Source organism: Hyperoodon ampullatus (assembly GCF_949752795.1).
Source record: "Hyperoodon ampullatus genome assembly, chromosome: 8".
Taxonomy (NCBI): Eukaryota; Metazoa; Chordata; class Mammalia; order Artiodactyla; family Ziphiidae; genus Hyperoodon; species Hyperoodon ampullatus.
In genome coordinates this window covers 34,663,340-34,673,388 of record NC_136921.1, presented here as the reverse complement: position 1 = coordinate 34,673,388, position 10,049 = coordinate 34,663,340, and the positions used below count along the sequence as shown (strand labels likewise).

The 10,049-nt window shown below is 50.1% G+C and overlaps 1 protein-coding gene across 1 annotated transcript; it reads left to right on the top strand.

Annotated features, from left to right (window-relative positions):
* Positions 1-2,975: 2,975 nt before the first annotated feature.
* On the top strand, positions 2,976-4,700 carry FZD7 (frizzled class receptor 7; the record flags this gene model as incomplete). Its single annotated transcript, XM_079709830.1, has 1 exon — positions 2,976-4,700. One exon carries the CDS (start codon positions 2,976-2,978, stop codon positions 4,698-4,700), a length of 1,725 nt encoding a protein of 574 aa, XP_079565956.1.
* Positions 4,701-10,049: the final 5,349 nt, after the last annotated feature.

The following is a 10,049-nucleotide window of genomic DNA, read 5'->3' as shown; positions in this document are numbered from 1 at the left end:
GATGACAGTGCTTGTAATTTCTCCCTCAATAAGCAAAGATGACTTAGATCAGTGGCCTGATGAATAAGCACGAACATTTGATTTAGAAAAGGAGACCATCCTGGAGCTCACAGAGAGAAAAAAGGATTTCCAACCCCCCACCACACACACTTTAAATGACAAAGCAAAGAAGCAGCACCGTCTTTAAACAACATCTTTCAAGGCAATCAATATCAAGGCTCCCCAGGGTTAGGTGATAAGAATAATAATTTAGAAAGAAAATGAGGAGCCCTTAAAATATATAAGGAGGCAATGAAACATTTTTAAAGAAAGTATTATTAATCCTTCCTATTACCTTGAGGCAGACACTCCAAAAGAAAGAAAGAAAGAAAAAAAAAGTCCTGGGTGTGAAGGGAAAATTGATGCTTTGGAAGAAAAAGATGAGGACTCCCGTTGAGGGCCGGACGGAGAATGGGAGCAGTCTGACACCCTACCTTGGCCTAAATGATTCAGCCCTCCAGACCCATTAACAAGAGTGGAGAAGGACAAAGAACTGTGAAGTGGAAGGACAGATTCCCCGTAAACCAGTAATAGAAAAGAAAGAAAAGAAAAACAGAGGAGGCCAAAGTCTCCCATAGAAGGGAACCCAATTAATTGTCTTCGATTTCAGGATCAGGTTTTTTTGCTGGAGAAGAGGCTCACCGGGGGCAGCAGAGGCAGCAACTTCTGCAAACATGCATCCTGATCAGAAATCCCCCAGGGCTCTAACGCCTGGAACTGAGCTCTCAGGAGTGAGGGCTCAGCCAGGAGTTAACACTTTTTAAGGCATAGGATTGCTGTGCGTGTGCGTGTGTGTGTGACAGAGAAGCAGATTTTTCCTTTCTCAACATGTCACTTTCCTGCATAGGAATTCGTGATATTCCTCGCAGTCCAGCCAGAGAGGAGAAACACCCCCCCACCCCCCCGCCCCCGTAACTTCTGATCTCGCCGGGAGTAACCAGCGAGAGCGCGCCCGCGCCCAGTGCCTTCAGCCGGGCGAAGATTTGACCGGGAACAAAAGGACGCTTGCCAATCAGAAAACGCTACCCGAGAACAAGGATAACCACTCTTTGTGTTTGGAAAACTCTTTAATTAGCAAATGCCCTTGGTTTCTAATACGCATGAAAACTTTTCTACGGAAATTCTAAGGATCAAAACCATTGCTTCTGCGACGAAGGTGGGATCCCGAAGGGCCACGCGTCGCAGAACTAAGGAAAACAAGGCAATCAAATACTCGCTTTAAACCGTACAGTGTTCCTGGACACCCGGCCGCAGGGTTTTTTTACAGTAATTTCCCCCAACACTGTCTTAGTTTTCTAATGACTTCACTAAAGCTATACCAGATCCCTAGACTCTGGGCCGTGCGCGCGGTCAAGGTGGGCTGGGGCCTGGGTCCCCCGCGCCCGCCGCTCCCCGGCTCTCTCCCCTCAGAGGGGTCTGCACTTCCTCCTGCCTTAAGCCGGCCCCCTCCGCCCGACTCCGATTTCTCCTCGGACGCGGCCCCTCCTCCTTTTTACCGCGGGGAGAGGGGGTGAGAGGGGATTGTGGCCTCACGTGGTCGGAGTCCCGGGAGAGAAAAGCAATCTGCGAGGCGCACCCCTTTCTTGCCCCATACCGAACCCCACATTTAGGATCCCGCTACCTAAAAGCGCCCAGCCAAACCCAGCATTTTCAGCCCGGGGAGAGCTAAAGTGACTCCGGATCACGTCTCTCTCCGCTGAGGCGCTGCTCTATTCTCAGCTTCTCCTTGCAAAAGCCTTGCCCGGTGTGCGCCCTTCTGTTTAGGAATGTGTATTTTAGTGTATCCGGAAGAGGAACAAATCTTTCAAGCAAATTCCCTTTCTGGTGCGCTCCCCCACCTCCCCCGGCGAGCGAATTCAGGGTAAAAGTTTTTCTTAACTTTTCCCTCCCAGCCCCCTGCCCCTCCCCTCAGGAATCCGCCCAGAGCGCTGCGGACAGTGCCTCTCCGGTTCCCTAGCCCGCCCCTTCCGACTTCCACCCAATCCAAAGGCGGCCACACAGAAAACAAAGGCTGCCATTGGGCCGCCCTGGAGCTCGAGAGCCCGCCCCCGGAGTGGTTTGTGAATGGGGGGAGGGGAGGGGGCGGGGCGGCCCGGAACCCTGCGAGCCCGATGCTTCTTCTGGCGAGTTGAGCGGCTCCGAGGCGTTACTCTGCGCTCCCTCCCGGTGGGCGGCGGCGGCTGCGGGCGCCGGGACTCACCGGCCAGGGTTGCGCGGGGCTGGAGAGGCCAGGCCCAGGCCGCGGGCACCGGGATCTCGCAGCTTCGGACGCAGTGTGACTGGATTTCTTGAAAGAACTGGCTGAGCTCTTGGCTCCAAGACGCCGATCGGACTCAGCGAGAATCCGCCGTTTGGCTGAAACTTGGGGCCAAGCTTTTGGGGCTGAAGAAGGAGCGGGGAGTGGAGAAGGAGGCGAAGGAGGAGGAGGCGGCGGCGAGCGGAGCCTCGAGGCGAGGAGGCGGAGCAGCACCGTAGAGGCGGCGGCTTTGGCTAGCAAGCGGCGGCGCCCGGCTCTCGCCTGCTCGGGGGCCGGACTTGTTGTGGGGGGCGCGCGCGTTACTGTGCGCTGTGAGTCAAGAGACTTGGGCAAACTTTGAAGGGTAACCGGAGACGCTTGTTGCTCCTCGCCGCAGAAAAAGCCTCACCGTTACGTCGCGGCGAGCGGAGAAGGCGGCCCCCGCCGGCACCCCCGGCCCAGGCAGACGAGTTTGGGACCCCGGCTGCTGCGCGAGTGCCGGGCGGAGGTGGCGGCGGCGCCCCCGCGGCGCGAGCACCCCAGCTGCAGCGCCCTCGGCTGCGCACCGCCCACGGCCCAGCCCCGGCGCCGCGAGGACTCTCATGCGCCCGGCGCGGCGGCGCCTCCCCGGATCCCAGCCTCTCCCGGCTGCCTTGTCAAGATTCTCGGGCTGAGAACGCCGCTGCACCCGCGGCCGGCGATGCTGGGCCCCCGCGCGGCACCGTCGCGCTCGCCTCTGGGCCTGTGTACTCTGGTGATTGCGCTGCTGGGCGCACTGCCCGCGGGCGCCGGGGCGCAGCAGTATCACGGCGAGAAGGGCATTTCAGTGCCGGACCACGGCTTCTGCCAGCCCATCTCCATCCCGCTGTGCACGGACATCGCCTACAACCAGACCATTCTGCCCAACCTGCTGGGTCACACGAACCAAGAGGATGCGGGCCTCGAGGTGCACCAGTTCTACCCGCTGGTGAAGGTGCAGTGTTCTCCCGAGCTGCGCTTCTTCCTGTGCTCCATGTACGCACCCGTGTGTACCGTGCTCGATAAGGCCATCCCGCCGTGCCGCTCCCTGTGCGAGCGTGCCCGCCAGGGCTGTGAGGCGCTCATGAACAAGTTCGGCTTCCAGTGGCCTGAGCGGCTGCGTTGCGAGAACTTCCCCGTGCACGGCGCCGGAGAGATCTGCGTGGGCCAGAACACTTCGGACGGCTCCGGCAGCGCGGGCGGCGGCCCCACCGCCTATCCCACCGCGCCCTACATGCCCGACCTGCCCTTCACCGCGCTGCCTCCGGGGGCCGCTGACGGCAGGGGCCGCTCCGCCTTCCCCTTCTCGTGCCCACGCCAGCTCAAGGTACCCCCCTACCTCGGCTACCGTTTCCTGGGCGAGCGCGACTGCGGCGCCCCTTGCGAGCCGGGCCGCGCCAACGGCCTCATGTACTTTAAGGAGGAGGAGAGGCGCTTCGCCCGCCTCTGGGTGGGCGTGTGGTCAGTGCTGTGCTGCGCCTCGACGCTCTTCACCGTGCTTACCTACCTAGTGGACATGCGGCGCTTCAGCTACCCGGAGCGGCCTATCATCTTCCTATCGGGCTGCTATTTCATGGTGGCCGTGGCGCACGTGGCCGGCTTCCTGTTGGAGGACCGCGCGGTGTGCGTGGAGCGCTTCTCAGACGACGGCTACCGCACGGTGGCGCAGGGCACCAAGAAGGAGGGCTGCACCATCCTCTTCATGGTGCTGTACTTCTTCGGCATGGCCAGTTCCATCTGGTGGGTCATCCTGTCGCTCACCTGGTTCCTGGCGGCCGGCATGAAGTGGGGCCACGAGGCCATCGAGGCCAACTCGCAGTACTTCCACCTGGCCGCGTGGGCGGTGCCCGCTGTCAAGACCATCACCATTCTGGCCATGGGCCAGGTGGACGGGGACCTGCTCAGCGGGGTGTGCTACGTGGGCCTGTCCAGCGTGGACGCGCTGCGGGGCTTCGTGCTGGCGCCCCTGTTCGTCTACCTCTTCATCGGCACGTCCTTCCTGCTGGCCGGCTTCGTGTCGCTCTTCCGCATCCGCACCATCATGAAGCACGACGGCACCAAGACCGAGAAGCTGGAGAAGCTCATGGTGCGCATCGGCGTCTTCAGCGTGCTCTACACCGTGCCGGCCACCATCGTTCTGGCCTGCTACTTCTACGAGCAGGCCTTCCGCGAACACTGGGAGCGCACCTGGCTCCTGCAGACGTGCAAGAGCTACGCGGTGCCCTGTCCGCCCGGCCACTTCCCGCCCATGAGCCCCGACTTCACCGTCTTCATGATCAAGTACCTGATGACCATGATCGTAGGCATCACCACTGGCTTCTGGATCTGGTCCGGCAAGACGCTGCAGTCGTGGCGCCGCTTCTACCACAGACTCAGCCACAGCAGCAAGGGGGAGACTGCGGTATGAGCCCCGGCCCCTCCCCCACCCTTCCTTCTCCCACCCCCCAGCAGGGGGAAAGGCGCGGTAGGGGAAGAACGGCGGGGTAGGGGGGGGCTTGTTTCTGTCACCTCCTTACGCTCCAGTGAGAAGTGACCTGGAAGTGAGAAGATATATGTAGAGATATACGTGGGTTTGGAAAAGAGGCCTGAGTGGAAAGACGGTTTGGATGAAAAGACTTCTGGCAAAGACTTGCAGGATGATGATGACGGTGATCGTGTTAATCCTGTACGGTACGGACCGACCTGGGCCAATCGAAAAGACTGAGATCAGAAGGTTGCTGTGAGTTCTCCCCGGCTCTGGGGCCGAACTGGGACTGTGAGCCATTCCCCTGCTGCAAGACAAGTGGCCTGTCCTCACTCCTGTGAGGCCCGGGTGAAAGGCACAGCTCTGTCTGCGGCGGCCGCTTTGTTGGGAAAAGGGAGGACTCCCTGCAGAGTCCTTGTTAAGCGGTGGTCAAACCGTAATCTCTTTTCACTGGGGCCATACTGGAGCCCAGATGGGTTAATTTCCAGGGTCAGACATTACAGTCTCTCCTCCCCTGCCTCCTCCCGCCTGTCTTTCCTCCTTTACTCCTTTCAAGTCCTGTAAAGTAAGCATTTTGAAGTCTTGGGAGGCCTGCCTCCTAGAATCCTGATGTGAGGATGCAAAAGAAATGAAGCGAACATTTTGCAACAAGGGAAAGACGGCGAGTAGTAGGTATTTCTACTACTTTTTTTCTTTTCTGGGGAAGGCAGGAGGAAGAAAGAAGGGTGTTTTATTCGGTTTAATACCCTGAAAAGAAGTGATGACTTGTTGCTTTTCAAAACAGGAGTGCATTTTTCCCCCTGTCTTTGTTGTAAGAGACAAAAGAGGAAACAAGTGTCTCCCTGTGGAAAGGAACAACTGTGAAGACAGCAACTTTTATAGGCAAAGCAGCGCAAATCTGAAGTTTCCCTTTGAATGTTAATTTGGTTGCGATAAACATTCCTTTTTAAGGAAAAGTGAAAGGCAGCGTGCTTCCATACCCCTTTCCGTCGGAGGTTCTGACTTGGCTAAAGGAAATGCAAGGGGTCTTGTTGTGTTTGTTTTAAGTAAATTTAATTCAGAACACAGGATCTAACAGGCTCCGTTAAAACGTTCAGGGAAATCTCCCCCTTCATTTTTTGTCTTCCCATAAACCTGCATTTAGGGGTTTTTTTTCCCTATTTTTTCACTCCAATTTGAATCCTTCAAGATAAAAGGAGAAGCCTAATGCCTTTAGCCTCATAATAAAGGAACGTTAAATTTTTTAAAAAGTAAAAAAGCATTTTGTCCTGTTTCCTTTGTTCCATAAATCCGTTTATAAAATATCATGTGTATGCTGACCCTGTCTTTGTGTGGCCGGGTGGGAAGGTGACCTGCAGAAATGACAGTGAGTGAAGCGGACAGTTCAAACCATGGGCCCCATTTTTAAGGAAAGTCATTAAAAGAAGGTAAACTTCAAAGTAATTCTGGAGTTCTTTGAAATGTGCTGGATGACTTAAATTTATTAATCTTAAATCATGTACTTTTTTTTCTATAATAGAACTCCAATTCTTTTGCGTAATGGGCTAAAGCTGAGCAGAGAATCATGGGAGCTAACCTTTACTCCACCTTTGACACCACCCTCCAATCTGGCAACACTATCCTATTTCTCAAAACAGTCTTTAAATGCTGTTTTAAATAGTTTTTAAATCATAGAGGGTACTGTCAGGAATACAAGTTGCTTTATATATGTAATGTTAGGTTGAGTGGAGCTGCTTTTTATATTAAAGTTAACATTGACCTTGTGTTCCTTAAACCTCCAAAACTGTCTGATTTGTCAGATTTTTAAAAGCCCCACTACGCAGTTTTTGGCATCTTTTGTGTTGTATCTCTTGCATGTGAAATTTGTAAAATAGAGACAAGTGCAGTATGTATATTTTGTAAATCTCCCATTTTTGTAAGAAAATATATATTGTATTTATACATTTTTACTTTGGATTTTTGTTTTGTTTTGCCTTTAAAAATCTACAAGGAAGCCCCACTTTATCACTTGTACAGATCACAAATAAATTTTTTTTAAATACAAAGTGAACGTATATTTAGTTTATGGTTCCTATGTAAGCCAAAGAACAGAATGTTGTATTATGGAAAGATGGTATGGAGGGATGCCACTGTATGTGTCCCTCACAGAGGAAGATGTTATATATATTAAGGTCTTTTTTTCTTGCATTTTAAAACACAGTGTGATGAATGCCTTAACTGTCCTTTATTTTTTTTCTGTTGTTGTTGCTTCCGGCCTCTCTCCACACCTCCCTACCACACACACCACTAAGCTTTTTCACATCCTGCTCTGGATAAATTACTGAAGGTACAGAATAAGCATCTCTTTTAGAGGGGTGCTATGTGATCCATGTTTGTACTACCCTTCAGGCATAGAGTCCATATTTGAAAGAGGACTAGATATTTTTGGTCCACTTTTCTGGTGATGTTTTCCTTGGGAAGAATTCTGTGATTTTTTTTTTTTTAATCACTGATTGGTGTTTTTGTATTCTAAGGCCCCTAAAGTGTTGGGACTTAAATCCTTTGGGTTCAGGTGGCTGGCAAAGTCTGTAGTTGATTCCAGAGATCATAACAGGGGCATTGCATGTGGAGCCTTCCCAGCTGTAGGCTTCACTCTACCTTGTAGGTCAATTGAGCCAGAGGTCAAGTGATTCCCCAAGATGGCAGTGACTCAGCAGCTCGGGCAGGAATAGACTCCACGCCTGACCCCAGGATGGCCTCAGAAGCCACTGAAGCTATTCTCTCCTCTTGTCAGAGAGGCTAACTTTGGAATCAGATTAGACCGAGAAGCCTTCGCTATCCAGGCACTTTGATATTAAACAGTCGCTCAGGGAAATAATAAAGGCATTCTAAATACTTCCAATACAAGCCTCCCTAGCTTTTTTTTTTTTTTTTTTTCTTTCCACTTTAATTCAGGTGTCTATTTGCTGGCTTTTCATAATAGAGTCCCCTCATTCTCTGGCAGCCATCACAGCAGCAGACAGGACGCTGCTGTTTCTCCTTCCCTGCTTTGGCTCTAAGTTTCTGTACTTCTAAAGCTCAACAGAAACAGTTCTGTTTTTGTTTTAATTAATAGGCTCACACACATGGCTGGTGTGTTTTACAAACACATGGAATGAAAACCAGTGACAGTCCTCACCAAGAGGAGGAAGGCTTGCGGCTGCACTGTGTGCAAAGCGGCTTTAAGATCCTCCTGGGTTTTGAACATCACAGTGGGTGGGAGGTCATCTTAAGCTGTGAAGATTTTGGCATCGAGGAAGGAAAAAAATAGTGACTTCAAGCCTCTTAAGGTTTATCCCGTTTTTGCTCATAAAATGACACCTTTTAGGTTAAAGCATGCCTCTTTTAACACCACAGTAATACTGCCTGTTAAGAATGTTTGCTTTTGGAGTAGGTGGAAGGCTCCCAATGGGGTTTTTTGCTCGCAAATTAACTGCTGAAGGCACTTAGACCCTTCTGTGGGAGAGCTATGTGACTGCTCCTGTAAACGTGTCCCCTTCCTCTTATCAGTGCTGCCTCATCCTGCAGGGCGCTCACAGATTGCAGAGTACTTGTCTTTAGCGAGGGAACAAAGACTGTATGAATAAATTACTAGCTGCTTTTTTGCAAGCAGAGATAAAACTGTTCAGTTTAATTCCTTTCACAATGTGGTACGTCCTAACGTCGTGGATTCTTACCTAAGAATTTTAGAGGCTCGGGGATCCTTAAGGAGGTGCATCGTTGCAGAAAATAGGTGAGAGAGAGGGTGCTTGTGAAAGGGCATGTGTGGAGTTTAGGAAAAACATTGGCAGGGGTTTGGTGTTAATCCCTAGTTAAGGAGCAGAAACACTTGTGAACATTTTCTTCAGTTTATAACACAAAATTAGTCTATACAATAACCCTATGCAACACCTAATCTTTTAAAGTAGGTTTGTGAGAAATCTTGGTGAGAAACAAATAAATGTCCTGTTGATAACATCTCACCATTAAAGAAAAAGTCGATTTTTTTAATGTGCTTGATAGAAAATAGTGATATCAGAAATTTCTCTGGGTAGAACTATAGAAGTATAACAGCTGTAGGTTTGAGCCCTGTAATTATACTGGGAAATTCTCTTCTAACTCTCCCATCTTTAATTTCACTGAAAAGGCAGGTGGCTATTTATAGATGGTATATTTTTATATATGCATATGTGGATGGTGAATAACAGTCTACAGGGCTCCAGGAAATTCTAGTAGAGACCGAAGCACGCCAATGTGGACTTAAATATTTCATAGATCTGTTCTATTTTTCTCTTATTTCACTGTCAGTGATATTAAAGTGATTTCATAAAACTTGGTTTTTCAACTCTTACTTTCCCATTTGTGATATTTCTTACCTCTGAATCTGTATTCCTCACATTTCATAGAAAAGTGAACTAGTTAAAAAGGTACCATTAAAACATCAGGTCTTTGGTAAATACACATTGTGCCTCTTACTCTCTGGTTGGAAAAAAAAAAAAAGTTCTAATTGGAATTTTCTCAGTTAGTACCACAGCGGTGGAAAAAGGGAAGTTTAGTCAAGACAATAGTTTATTATAAGTGATCTAGTCCAAGAAGCACTGATCAAGCAACCACTACAGAAAAGGTAGTATGACAGGTACTAAAGGGATTACAGGATTACAGATAAAAGCAAGAAAGACACATTCCACCTAAAGTAACTTGCAGCATAGTTCAGGGTGAAGGAGGACAGCATCCCCCATGGAGGAATAAGCAACTAATTATCTTTCTAGGAAGAACTTGACAAGCATCATCACAGAGGCCCAAATGCTATTTAGAATAATATTACTTGACATCTGGTGGCATTTACTGTTTTAAAGGCTGTTTTCACATTCACTATTTGACTTTATCCTCAAAATTATTGTAACAATCATGTAACATGGAATAATTCCTATTTTAAAAATGAAGAAGCTGAGAGGCTTAGTGAGTTGAAGTGACACAGGAAGAGGAAAAGAATCATCTCCCGTCCTCAGATTCTGAGCTCAGTGCACTCCCTGTAACATGCCACACAGCCTCCCTCTAAAAGTACTAGGAGGTTCAGTCGTGGGAATAACCCATCGAATTGCAGAGGGTGGGTATCCAGCAAGAATACATTTCCCAAGAACTCAGATTATGTGATTCACCATAACTTTCATGCTCTTAGATCAATTCCTTCATCTCCGTGGGCCTTGCTTTCCTCAACTGGTGAAGTTGACGTCTGAGACCAAGGCCCTCCTCCAGCATCCTGCGATTCCAAGCGGCTGGTATGAAGTACAAATA